This window comes from Crinia signifera, chromosome 4, assembly GCF_055691185.1.
Source record: "Crinia signifera chromosome 4, ASM5569118v1, whole genome shotgun sequence".
In the NCBI taxonomy this organism is placed as follows: domain Eukaryota; kingdom Metazoa; phylum Chordata; class Amphibia; order Anura; family Myobatrachidae; genus Crinia; species Crinia signifera.
In genome coordinates this window covers 239997252-240012080 of record NC_139220.1, presented here as the reverse complement: position 1 = coordinate 240012080, position 14829 = coordinate 239997252, and the positions used below count along the sequence as shown (strand labels likewise).

General features: G+C 41.2%; 1 protein-coding gene across 1 annotated transcript in view; it reads right to left on the bottom strand.

The window, feature by feature from the left end:
* Positions 1-336: 336 nt before the first annotated feature.
* FURIN (furin, paired basic amino acid cleaving enzyme) overlaps positions 337-14829 on the bottom strand; it is a 182101-nt gene continuing 167608 nt past the window's right edge. The window contains exons 15-16 of the mRNA XM_083184108.1: positions 12934-13050; positions 337-6845 (exon numbers count right to left, since the gene is read on the bottom strand). Coding sequence (XP_083040234.1) covers positions 6280-6845; positions 12934-13050 — 683 coding nt within the window. The 3' untranslated portion in view covers positions 337-6279. The remainder of the gene's footprint in view (positions 6846-12933; positions 13051-14829) is intronic.

Genomic DNA, 14829 nt, shown 5'->3' with positions numbered 1-14829 from the left:
ACATCCTGGCATGCCCTGCCATGGTAAAAGCATTCCCCAATAGCAAAACTGTTGCAGGGCATGCTGAAACTTGTAATTTTACAACTGTTTTAGTGCCACAGATTGTCCAGGCCTGTCCTACTGTATTATTTTTATTTAGACAGTCATGCTGAAATGCCAATGCGTTATTCCCTACAAATAATTTATTTTTAAATATAGCAGTTATAATTTGGAATAAATTACTTCCAGTACGGTTATAGTAAATATGACCCAAATTGGGTGTTATACTTGTACCTGTAACTTGTCCTCGGTTAGGAAAAAAACATGTCCCTAATAAATAATACACAGACACTTCAATCAAGTTGCATAGTTTTTGAATATTTAATAACTTTAAATCTTTCTAGTCAACATTATATCCACATCCATTAAATAAGAAAAAAATAAATCATCAGAAGCAATTTTATTGCTTAAATTACAAGAAAAGGTACGGTGCACAAAAAAAATTATACAAAAATAGTTTTCCATTTTATTTTCTCTCCATACATTATAAATTGTCCATTTGCACATACAGAAGATTCAGATTCCTAAGTACAGGTGTCCAATTCCTATAGAAAGCAGATTCTTTTCCAATTTACAAGAGAGGATTATATAAATAGTCTTATATTGCAGCACTGGCTGCAGAACTTCAGCGTATCTGACTCCATTTCAGAACAAGCAGAGCTGCTCTGCAAACTGTGTCATATTACTGTAGGAAAAAAAGAAACCTTTGAAGGATGTCTCCAGACCTTTGTAAGTCCCCATGCAACACGTGATGGACATTCTTAGGGTAACGTTATAAAAAGGCATGCCCGCATCACACAACTGTCCTAGCAGAGAACACCATTTTATTGCTTGTGTAGCGACCATTTTGTGATGATGCTGTCCTCGAACCACAGACTGGTGCTGAAAACTGCAGACAAGCTGTGACATTTCTAATAAATCATAGCAGAAATAGGGAGAAGGCACGTAATTGGGTTACGATTCCTTAAAAATCGGTGTTTTATGACAGGATGAAGATGCTAAAAACAAAACAAAAAACTACCTAGACATCAAATACTGCTAAAAGCAAGTCATGATGAGAACAAAGGAGTTTACATACAGTTTAAACATAAAATCACTATCCGCAGCCTGTGAATAGTGTCCACAAAATCAACACCTTTTCTTTTTGAATACAGATATGGATTTATAGCAGGTTTTCAGAAAGATTAATTTCAGATTAATCAAACAATTAACCCTTTCAGTGGCAGATTTGGTATTTTAAAAACCCTATTTCGTCACCGCTGTGCACCACACAGGACTACTACTACACCCAGGAACCATAATTAGGGAGGCAATATTCCTAAAAATGGCTTCTTTAATGGCTATATATAAAAACTCAGGGGGTGTCATATCACCCTTAATTTTATTTCATAACTTATTTCTAGATAAATGCAATTTACAACATCTGAGACTCTCGCGTGTCCTGCAGACTCAAAGACAGGATATCGAACAGTTATCTTAAGTATCTAACAGGCGTTGAAATTATATGTAAAAGAAAAAACACCCAGAAATATCAAGATCGAACATTAAAAAAAATGTTGTTCAAAATGTAGCAGGCTTTTCTGTGTCACCAATGCACACTAGGACTAACCATCCCCTCTTCTGTCAAACGATTAAATGTGACTTCAGGTTCCATAGACTACAGAAACAGATTTTCTGAGGTGAAGATGTTATTTGCCATGGAAACGAAGGGTAGCATACTCTAAGGAGTTTGTGTCATGTGAACACTAAGCAGAATGTGCCAATTCTTTTCAGCGTGAGAACAGTTAATAAAACTTGGAACTCGGCAAAGGTTGCTACCACTAGAACAGGATATTTCAGTTCCTTCTGGATCATAATTTAGACCAGGTGTTTCCTGACCAGCTAGATGGGACTTAAAGCGGATGTAGATAGTGAAAGCAGGGGCCTTATTTTTGCCGCCAGCAATGTATTAAAACAGCAAAGTATGATGACAAGAACATCCAATGAAAAGTACATAAGACTGTGCATTTTGTAATATTAACAATACACTTGGAGCTCCATACAATGCAGGCAGGAGGAAACGCGCAACTCAGCCTGTTGCTGCCATATCAGAAATGATTTACACAGGTTATGTGGCTGAATAAAACCAGATGAAACGCAGACTTGAATTTAGCCAGGCACAAAACCTCAGTAAATCAAAGGTGTTCTGGATTAGAGAGATTATGGCAAACCGAGATACAAGTCCCTTATCTAATATTGGAGGGAAAGGGAACCTCTTGCCACATTGAACTATGTTCATTAGCAACCAGCCAGCCCTGTAATGTTGGATACACAGAATCAGATAGCAGATTTATAACCCTTTCACCTGTGCAGCTATATCCCAGCGTTTTGCACGTGAATGCTCCTCAATCTGGGATTTCTGGATGTGTGAAAGGAAACAACCTATAACTAACTCCCGGCTTCACGACCAGAGACCCGAAAATCTGATGGTTTTCTAGACCTCGCAAATTCCAGGGTCAAATGTCTGATAGTGGCACTACAGGAGGACAACTCTACATAAAGAAACGGAACCTATGGTATTTCTGTTCTAACTAAGCAGAAATATTGTTAATTATTTTTAATGTTGTATTACAGTCTGGATAATATTAGCCACATGAAATAATGTCAACATTAACCAGTCTGCAACAAATCCACTTACAAAGATTTTCCCTGACAGAGTTCTCATTATGGGGCATAGTACACATTGGAGCACATGGTTGGGGATTATCCCTTTGTATCATCTGATCTAATTTGCCATTTTGCAGATTGTTTATTAGACATGGGTGTAAACATTTACCTATCAATTAACGAGGAGCAAGTTGTATCATTAAAGCATGAAGCACAACGAATCACATGTGGTGCCAGTGAGCTCTCCAAATACCATTGGGCACTACTCGGCCTATATGGCTGTGTATAGGTGAAGAGAATATCCAAATGACAACCTACTGTGAAATGTAGTTGGCACTACACGTGTTATAGGATGGTAACCGCTGACTAATAGATTGCAACTGCGGGTGGATCAATGCAACGCGCATAGTTTTTCCGGGTGACTCGAGTAAGTGGGTGTGTTAGTTTCAGGGACTGCATCAGAAGATACAGCCCCTATGACCCAGACGGCCAAGTTCCAACAGATATTTTGATCACTAATGAATGTTGTGGGTGTGCGCACCACAGCAAATAAGATCTGCAGTAGGTGGGTGTATCAATAGATAGCCCATCAGCTGCAGCACTGGCCTCATTTGCATACTGAATCAGGCCCAATGTGAGAAATTAATTAGTCCACTCGCACACAGATCCACAGCAAACGAACAGCACAAAACCTTTACAATAAAATATTACTGTGGGAGGGTAAAAGCCCTTCAGTTCCTCAGTAGCACAGCGTGTTCTCTCAGAGCACAATGATTAACCTAAATGATCAATGTTTTCTCACATTTGAAACTATATATGTTTAAACAAAGCAATTAGAGGTGACAAAATGTACAAATGTCAAGGGCTCTGGATTTGGTCATTGTTTTTTTCTTTTCAAGATGACTAGTCGGCCCTAAGGGAGCTAACAAAACAACTCAGTGTGGTTTCTAAGTCATTAGACAGGATTGTTTAGCTATCTGGGTACAGGAATAAAGACTAAAATAAGTGAGCACGTACCGTAGGCTGCATAGCACTAGCTACAATCATGCCGTTATACCCCAATGACCTTCTTACAAGTCTCTCTTCCTGATAATGGGTTATTGCCAGTCTACATTTGTAACAGCTAAACAATGCAGGTGTAAGCAATAGACCTGCAGGGATGCTTTATGTACAGACTGTTTATTATAAGATGCTGGGGTACGGACAGAAAACCACCCACCTGCACCTCACTACCAAATATGGTTTCCTCCTAGTGTTCAATACAAACAAACAAACAAACAAACATTGGGAATACAGACTGCGACATTATTTGCAGCACAGGAAGCACAAGTTTTATAGTGATGCATAATAAGTAACATGGAAGGCAGCAGCAATGCTTAAATTAATGCACATCAAATGTATTTCCTTAGTTTTATCATTTTTCGCGATCTTTTAAAATGTGTCAGTGAATAATGAGTGCACCTGCCAGGTGAGCTGGAACACATGCACTGTACTTGGGGATGGAGATTGAGAACCACTGCTTTATAGCAAATAGGGAAGTCCACCGAGCACATGCATAGCAAAGAAATCTGTTTAAAGCAGTTGTTGTTGTTACAGACACCCAGCTCAGTGGTGTACAACGTGTGGCGTTGACCAGTTCTCCTGTGTGAGAATAACTCAGATGCTCACAGTCTGTATATTACATGCTGTCATCACCATAGCAACACCCATCTCAAACACCGAGATTCAGACAATCATATAAGAAATCTATAAAATATTGAACCTCCCTTATAGCCCGAAGCTGCCACTGATGCTTCTTCTGTCTATGGATAGGAATGTCTGACAATATTGATTGCTGTAGCAACCACACAATAATCTACAATACATAATGTTTTTTTGTCCTATGCTAATTAGAGAAAATCAATGTAGCACCAAGGTTTTAGGATTTTGACTCTCTGGTAGATACATATGTTCCTAAAAACAGATGACTGTCCTATATGGTAGAAAGCCTGCGTATGAATGATCTTTATGAAAACCTTCACAAGGGTTACATGACCAATCCCGTAACGTGTCCTTCACAAGGGTTACATGACCAATCCCGTAAAGTGTAACATTATTCAGTGGAGAACTATAGGTCGAAAGGTTAGCAAACCACCAATTCATTCATTTGCACCCAAAAAAAAACTAAACTACTACACAGATGTTCCTCTAACCCTTTCCTTTTTTTTTCTATTAAAACACAGAAAATCTAAAACCTCAGTATATTTTGCTCACTAAAGCAAATTGTAATACAGATACAGGACCTACTCTGGAGGGAGTGCAGGTGACTGAAATATTTAAGGCGTGATGTGCCCCCCCCACCCCAAAAAAAAAATAATTATAATAATAATCAGAAGATCCAAACTAAAATGAACTCTGAAACAGTAAGTGGTGTATAGGGAGTTTAGGGGGATATTGTGATCTCCAAGCGTCATGCTTAACATTTTATTTTTTTCCAGTGTCAGGGCTTTCTGGATAATATGTTTCCATAAATTCCATCTCTTTATCTTTTTAATAGGGCTGTGTGGTGCCCTTTAAGTGTGCGATTCCATTTCTTCACTCAGGGGTTTACTAATGAAGCAACCAGGCACTTTAATTGTGTTTATACCCAATAGTTAAAAGGGCAATGCTTTTTACAGCCATGCATTGCTAGTAAAAGCACCACCCTTTTAAAAATGGGGCATAACCAAGATCAGAAGCTCTGGGTTTTACAGATCAGACACTTTGACAACTTAACTCTAAAGTTAGATTTACAATTGTTAAAATAAGTAAAGTTTTAGCACAGTTTCTGTGAGTATGTGACAAGGTGTGACACAAGCACAGCATGAGTTCCCAGAGTGCACTGCTCTAACGTAGTGTTGTACACAGAATCCATTTTGAAAATTCTAAAAAATGAGTCTTAATAAGAATCTATAAATGTGTTATTTCAAAATGCAGTCATGTGTACATCTGCAATAGAAAGAAGTTAAAGTTTCACACCATGTGGACTGACATGCGTCTCTTCCAACCCTAAGCAGTTTTTCTTATTAGTGTAAGAGACATGACCTTCGGGTTCATATTACCAATCCTATGCTTCAACTTTACCAGTGAATCATTGTAAAATGGTTACCAACCTAATGAATTCCTGTCTGTGAAGCCATTTGTTTCCAATGCTTCCAAGGCACCTCAAATCGGTCTAAAATTATGAAAACTCTTAGCTCACTCTGACACTGAAAGGGTTATTTGACAACCGCTTCTACAGACAAAAAGAATAAAATAGAGATGAGTACAGAGATATGGTAGGCACTAAGTTTAAAACAGTCTTGGGAAATATGTAGTGATTGAAAAACAGTAAGTGTAAGAAAATGAAAAAAAAGCCAAAAAACCCTACAAACATTTTACAAAAAGACAAGACAAAAAAAAAAAAAAAAAAAAGTTAGAGGTTTCCTGGGCATTAATCAAATCCCTGGATGGAATCATAATCACAAAGCTGATTTATTTCAGTATCTATACGGACTGGTCCAGTGTTGAAGGAAAACCTAAATGGAGTCTGTATCATGGTACAATGTTTTTGGGGCAACAAAACCATAATCAGCATCAAAGGGCACTCTGTTGCTTTATAAAAGCAGTTCTCTCGGTGTGAGCATCAAACTCTTCTACGTCAGACTCTGAGAATCCTTCTTCACGCCACATTTCAGATGGGATGCCTTTATAAGAGATGATCCCACTGTCCAACATATACAACTTTCTCCTGCCCAGTATTACTCCAGAACGCACTTGAAGGAACAAAAACACACCAACGAAGATCATGACTATCATGATGCAGCTGAGGCTGGCCACAATGATGGGCAAGTTCGAGGACACCACAGACGTATCTTCTTCCAGCTCTTTCAATGGTGGAGATTCTCTGCTAATCTGAACCTGGTGTGAGCAAGATAAGTCTAGCGAGTTGTAGTGTGAGTGCGCAGGGCAGGTGAGGCAGTCATTTGCAGTAATGCCCTTGCAGGTAAAGCATGAAGTATGGCATGCTACACAAACATTGGCCAGGAGAGTCTCTATACTGTTCTCAAGTGTGTACTGGATACGTTGGACACTGGATGTAAACCCAGGTGGACAGGACTTCACACAGGTCTTCTGATGCAGGAAAAATCCTTCTTCACACACTGCAGAATGACAGGAGAAACCAGAGCCAGATATGAGAACATTTCTACTAGACATGACCAAAGACATTTCTACATTACACGAGCAATAACCATTGTAGTTTTTGGCACTTTTCAACAACACAGCCACACAAGGGCGGATCCAGGATAAAATGACAGGGGGGGCACCATGATAAAAGATGGTTTAGGGGGTGGAGGGGCGTGTTAGTGGTGCCAGTGTACATTCTATGAGAGTGGCAGAGAGAGGGTCGGAATAGGATTAAAAATAGGCCCTGGCATTTAAAGTACGCAGGCCCACCATGGAGACAAAAGTGAAGGATGTAGTTGTGTGCTCCGGAAATGGGGGTGTGGCCACTCAACAGGTGGCGTGTCCTTGAGTGTATACACCATATACAACTTCTACACATTATGCAACAAAATACTAGACCCCATTATACTTGTCCCTTACACATGATGCCAAATAGAATGAGCCAAAATTCACATAATGCCACATGGATTGAGCCAAAATTCACATAATGCCACACAGATTAAGCCAAAATTCACAATAAGCTTCATAAACAGGGACTTTGTCCACCAAAGGCGCGCATTAAACATTCACACCATAATGTCCATTACACGGTTACACACCATTATGTCCATTATGTATTATGCCAAACACCATAATGCCTATTCAAAATTATGCTACATAAGTGCTGCTTATCTACATGCTCATTGCCAAGGATTCCATGCTCGTTGCCATGTGGGATTACATGCTCATTCACAAGGTGGAATACATGCTCGCGGAAAACGGTGGACAGCTGCCGCCAGGCAGAAGCGACAGCCACTGACAGTGGCAGAACCTGGCTGTATTCAGAGCACTGCAGGTCCCGGCTATTTGAAATAATACCCCTTTCACACCAGAAAATGCATTCCCATGTTGGCCCCTTTTACACCAGCCTAGTCCCTGCATTTTCTGGTGTGAGGGGGGAGAAAACCACCCCTCCCCCCTTTAACCAGTTATCTCATTTAACCGGCTATATCTTCGGAACCAACTGACCCATTTACATGAGACAAGTATCATATTGAAGAACTTTTGAATGGGCTTTGAACGATTTTGGTCCAGTAATCTGCCCTAAAAGAACATGAACAGCCATGAAATTACATAAAAAAAAAAAAAAAAAAAAACAGTTTACACGCATTATCTCTGGAACCGATTGACCGATATGGACCAGCCTGGTATATTGAAAGCTCAGCAATTTGGAATTGAATGAGATCAACCGCAACCTTCTGTGATGCCAGGGTGGGAACTGGCAGCCGTCGGAACTGGGCGGGGGTCGGAATTGACGGGTCTCATATTATCCTATGGGGCAAAAACGTTAGAGCTTTGCCAGGCGATATCTCCGGTTCCCGGGGGGCTAGAGACACGGGGCTGGGCTCGTTGGAAAGCCCTGGTCCTCAGCTACAAAATGAAATGACAGGGGGGGCACGTGCCCGGGTGCCCCCCCCCCTGAATCCGCCACTGCAGCCACACAAGCACATACAAACTACCATGGTTCCAAATTATACATGGTCACATTTTTAAAGTTAGAATTGCAAATTAAATTCCTAATAATCCAACATGATCTTAGTGGATTGAAGGACAAAATGGAGAGAAGTGGCTGGAATTAAATGTCACCTTCAGGTTGAGAAACAAATGTTCGCCTAGATCAGGGCTGGGCAATTGCGGCACTCCAGATGTTGAGGAATTACACATTCCAGCATGCCTTGCATCAGTTTCAGCATGACCACATAGCAAAACTAATGCAAAGCATCCTGGGGTGTGTAGTTCCTCAACATCTGGAGGGCCGCAATTGCCCAGCCCTGGCCTAGATGCTAAAGAGCCTGCACTTTACAGGTTTATAAAAAAAAAAAAGGTGTTTTCCGAATTTTAATGTAAGGATGTTACCCATCTGTCTAAAAGAGTGCTTCTAAAATGAGATCCTCAGGACACTATACATTTCATGTTTTCCAGGTCACCTGGCAGGAGCACTGTGTATCACCAAAATGTAACATTTCAAAAGTCTACAGGTAACCTGGAAAACATGAACTGCGTGGGGACCGGAGAACTGAGTTTAAGATTTAAAGGAGACAGATCAGTTTAGACCGCTGTTTCTCGAACTATCCTGGGAAGACCTGTATGGACTTGTAAAGAGCCCTTCAGTACCAATAGACAGGAATTTAACCACAACATTAGAGCGTAGCAGTCAAACTTCCGCTCTATGTGATCCGAGGAGAGAACACTCGCAATGAGGCAGACAGACTGAAAACGAAGAATGGATGGGAGGTTACTGAAAACTGTAGAAATGTAGCAGGAGACTGAGGTGGGCAATAAACAGATTTGCAGTCTTCAGATATATCCTAGCAGAAAAATAAGGGAAGAAAGTGTGTGAAGGTTCTAGTACTAGTACTGATAAAGATCTGCGCATGCCCATTTGTATAAATTTTTTTTTCCAATAATACATGCATATTCTCTCTCTCTCTCATCGCACACACTGACCTCAGTAATCAATATATCTTCCCAACAGCGATCATAAATGCATTTTTATTGCTCCCACTATAAACCAAATATCATCATCTATAATAAAATAATTATGTAGGCTCTTTTTAGATTTTTTAGTATGATTTTATTATAGAGGACAATACTATTTCATTTATAATGAGGGCAATATTTATTTATGATGTGGCAGACTTCTATCATGATGGGGGCACTATTTTTAATGCACTCTCATGGCACTACATGTACATGGACTCCAGTGCATCCTGTAGTGCCAGAAGTTTTATAAATGTTGCCCCATCATGACATACGTGCTGCCTCCTTAATGAATTATTGTAACCATAATTAATAAGGAAATGTCTCCAAAAGAATTAACTTAATATTTTTTTCCTGTTCTGAAAGGCTTGATATCCGAAAGGCCTGAAAGTTGGATATCGTGCTCTTTAATGTGCAGTTTGGCCTACACCAGGCATGTCCAAACTGTGGCCCCCCAGCTGTTGTGAGACTACACCTCCCAGCATGCCTTGCCATAGTTTTAGCATTCCCTAATAGCAAAACTGTGGCAAGGCATGATGGGAGTTGTAGTTTCACAACAGCTGTAGGGACACAGTTTGGACATGCCTGACCTAGACCGTATGAAGTTTATGATTTTGCAAACTGAAATCCCAAACAGCATCTGATGTTTGGCAATCTCTAGAGCGCAGGTTAGTAAATACTACTGTTTGGCTCTAACGCATGCAAAAAAAACATCCCCATCCAAAATAGAATAAAAAAAGTGAGAAACTATTCAAGACTCGGATCTAAGCTCCCTGCACTCTCATGGCAGCTGTAATATATTATACTGTACTACACATTATAGTGCAGTGTTCCGCACATTGCAATTCGTTCTAGCTGGCATGAGAATGTGCAAGACCCAGAATTCGCAATTCTACCAAATGTGTGAGAGCTTTGTCTGTTGTGCAGTCACCTGTAGATCGTGGTTCCAATATAATTATAGATAGTGGTCCAGTATAATAGGACCCACTGAGCTGTAACAGGACACCGCAAATAAAAATATATAGCAGAAAACCCTTTTAGGACGGTGTGGGCTTTGGAAACATAATACAAATAAACAATGTAAGTGGTAGAACATGGAGTTAATAGGAAAAGGGAGGAGAACAGATTTGGTCATTGAAGACTTAAAATTATTTTATATGGAGGCCATCTGCTATCAATGCCTAAAGAGGCTTTGTAATATTTCCACAGCTGCATTTTGTGAAGGATTTAGTGCAGCTCACCAGAGACTGATCCTCACCAGCAGACTCAGCATAGAATGAAATGAGCACAGTTACAATTACTTCTTAGGACGCAGCTATGAGTGGATTCCGAGCTCAGAGACACTTCTATAGATGTAAACAAGGAAACAACTACAAAAACACAGCATTTATCCAAATGCTAACATGTGGCACACAGTTCTAGTACCTGACCCACTCCACAGAAAACAGTTTAATTAGTGGAAATCGAGCCCTCGTTACACCTTAATTACACTGGAGCACCTCATTAGGATGGGGAGGATGGGTGCTCCGGTGATATGAAAGCTCTTCAGATGGAAATGATCTATTATGGGATGTTCTCTGGAGAAATTCCTGTAATATGCTTTCACACACGATGAGGAAGATTATACTTTTAACCTATTATCTTGCAAAGAATATCAAATGCTCAGGAACACACACAAGGGGATTGTAGCCGGACTGGGGACATTTTGCTGCATATTACACACACACTTGGTTAAATATACACAGCCCAGCTAGAGGTCATAATCACCAAATGTCAAAAAGGCACAAACTCCCATCTCTCCACTACCAAAACCACAAACTCCTCGTCAGGGCACTAGACATGAGACTGCAGACTATCGATTGCTCAATGGTTTACATTTTTTTGCAAAAGCAATCAATACAAAAATTAGTCTTTGGAACCATCGATGCGTCAGGGATTTGAGAATGTAATATGGGAGAGCCTCGTTAAAATGGGATAAGTATGAAATACTGGTGGTTGCAATCCTGACACTGATAATGCTGAAGATCTTGTGTCTAACCCTAAAACTGGTACTTGTTTCCTAGCACGGCGCCCACGATATTAAGTTGTGTGGCATTTCATCACATGCGGGCGTATGGCATGCAATGAGATTTTAAATTGTATAAGCCCCTATACGATTTTTAATTGTATAAGCACCCTAATGGGTGCTTACAATGTTAAATGCACCCCCACGCCATCCCCAGTATCGACGTTAACCCGAAGTGTGGCGAGCGGCGGCGGTACGCGCCCTGCAACCTTTTCATACCCCCACTATCCACATCGGTGTGGAGTTGATTTTATATAGTGTGGCGAGCACAGCGAGCCCCGCATTACTTCACATGTAATCCGCGTCTGCTTGCCACGCTTCGGGCTCGGTGGCTCGCTGCACTTCCTACACTATATAAAAACAACTCCACACCGACGTGGATAGTGGGGGTATGAAAAGGTCGGGGGACACGTACCGCCGCCCCTCACGGGCTTGCTGCGCTGCCACTCTTCGGGTTGGCGTTGATAGTACGGGTGGCGTGGGGGTGCTTTTAACATTGTAAGCACCTAGTACGGTGCTTATACAATTTTTTATCTTATAGGGGGCACATTTAACATTGAAAACACCCATTAGGGTGCTTATACAATTTAAAATCGTATACCATTGTATATGCCATACAATTTGATGGTATACAATTATAAATTGTATAACATTGGCTAACATCGCATTGCATCCCATCGTATGCCTTATGGTATGCAATACGATGGGTGCCGTGCTAGGAAACAAGTACCCTAAAACTAATACTCGTGGATCCCGACTGCTATGATTTTGACTAAACCCCTTTAAAAACATATAGATGAGGACAGAATAGGATCTGAAGAGGCACCAGTTACACATGCACAGGAGGCACCAGTCACACATGCACAGGAGAGCCAGCAATCACAAGACTATGGCCAATTTACTACAGATGGCTGTATTTCTATTTTCTTAAAAAAATGCTTGCTCTGTTACGCTACTGGGGCCTCCTCTAGCTGGTATTTTGAAGCCCCATTACCTACTAGAGTGTCGGGCTTCATAGGTCCTGCTTATGTAAGTGGAGACTTGCTGAGTACCAGTCCCTTACTTGTTATAAGTCCCTGAACCAGCGCATGTAGCAAAAACCTTTGTCCAGACACATACTAAGCCAGCGTCTAGGCCCCTAATCTCACTACACCGTGTTATTACCCAGATAGTCATGTTAGGCAGGAACAGGGCAGCATTGTGAGGACCAAGGGAAGCCCAAAAACCTTGCATCGCTTCCTGGTAAAGACAAGGGTTTGCGTTATACAATCCCTTGGCACTGCCAGTGCCAACACCTAATTGGCCACACTAACTAAGCGGCTATAGGTTATTCAATTCTGGAAATGCTGGTGTATTTCTTTTTAGTTTTACTTTAATATATGATACATATACTGATTACCTTAAATATGTCATTACAGAAAACAAAATTCAAGATTCATGATTCCACAATACAAAAGAGTAAAAGGGAATACACTTACCAACACAGGACTGACTGGTGGCCACTGTCCTGCACCCCCCAACATCAACTTGAGTGGAGAGGTTTGGAGAATCCGATGCTGTACCGTACAATACCAGGACAAACTGTGTCAGCGTCCCTATAGAAAAAAAGAAAGTGTTCATTAAATAGGATACTGTGGGGGGTATTCAATCCCGGGTCACGACTGTCAAGGGGGGGTGTCTGCGTAAACGGCCGTGGTTTGTCAAGATTCGTCTGTGATCGTGACAATTCACAGCCATAAATCGACAAAAAGGGCCCCTTCTGTCGATCTGCCTCTTCAATGCTGTCGGGCAAGACAGCATTGAATAGGCGCCCGCCGCTATTTCCCCCATCGGAAATAGCGACAGGGATTGAATAACCCCCTATGGCTCCATCACCTCTCCATTGACATCATTTATGGGAACAGAGTGCAGTGTGCATATTGTGTCTTGTGATCACTGGCCTGTAAGACTCCCATTAATAGCAGCACAGTATTTGCCAATATGTATAATACACAGGACCTCAGTTGCAGTTTGGAAGTTACAGGCTCCAGTAAGGCGATGATGAACCTGAGAGCAAGCAGCAAACTTTACATATTTATTTTTATAATGTGTCAGTGTGATGGCGCATAACACAGAGACAAGTCTGTATTCAACAGAAGAAAACAAACTGTCTTTCTACTGTGTACGGAGGCAGAACCACAGCTCCTGTCACTAACAATCCTCTTATTCAGGTGTAGGGAGGTGTCTTGTGAGCAGACAGGACGCCGATGTGAATACTAAGCAGCTAATTGGAGCCTTGTGCTGTGTGACCCATCTGTGTCTGTGTGATAACAACGCTCAGGTCCCTCTGCTCACTCTGTTCCACGTGCTGGGCTGCTTAATGTAACAAGCCAAATCGAGTGGATTCAATCCATCACACGGATGACAAAATATTGTAAATAACTTCCCCCCCTTATCGTATCCACGCACCACAAATGTAGGAATGCTGAGCACGGAGCAAGACCTGCAAACTGGAACCGCGTGCGGAGGATAAAATTATATGTACCACAGTATGCTAGACCTGTCCTGGTCTATACTATATATACACATACATACAGTACACACACTACAACTATTAACTCACTGAGGAAGATTGTGTATCAGAAGTAAATCTTATAGAATAGCCGTGACCCACACCCCACCTAACCAAGCAGCTGTTGTGCGCACGCCCTCCCCTCTCTCCCTCACTCAAACAAAAAAAAAAAGTTTCTTTGCAGGACAGAACCATGTAGTATCATATTTGACAGTAACCAGATGTCCTTCAGGAGACTTGGTAATAATGTGGTAATACCGCCTCAGAATGGAACCAGATGCAAGTCAAAAATTGTGCAGGTCTTTTCTTGGTATCTGGTCGACAATCAGTAGGTTGACAGCAAGTAGGTCGATGCCTAAAATTGGATGATATACTCTAAGTAGACATTGACAGAAGGTCGACACAAGCAAAAAGTTCAACAGGAGTTTGCGGGGTTTTTTTAACCGACCTGTTCCTACCATCCCAGTGGACATGGAGAGGGAACATAATTGTGTACCTGAAGCGCAGCGAGCCATGCAAGTGGACGTGGTACACTCATGTCAACATTTTCACATCAACCTTTTGCTTGTGTCGACTTAGAGGGTGTCTACTTACTCACCATCATCCATTAGTGGTCGATCTAGTGATTGTCAACCTAGACTTGGTCATCCATTTCTCCTGCAACCATTTTCTTTATAGACACCATTAACCAGACTGTATGAATTTGCTTATCTACACATGAATAAATAAAAAATACATTTGCAGGTGATTTCTTCAATGCTTTGGAATAGGATACAGTCCAGATGGTGGCTTTTATCTGTGATACACATTTGTAGTCAATATC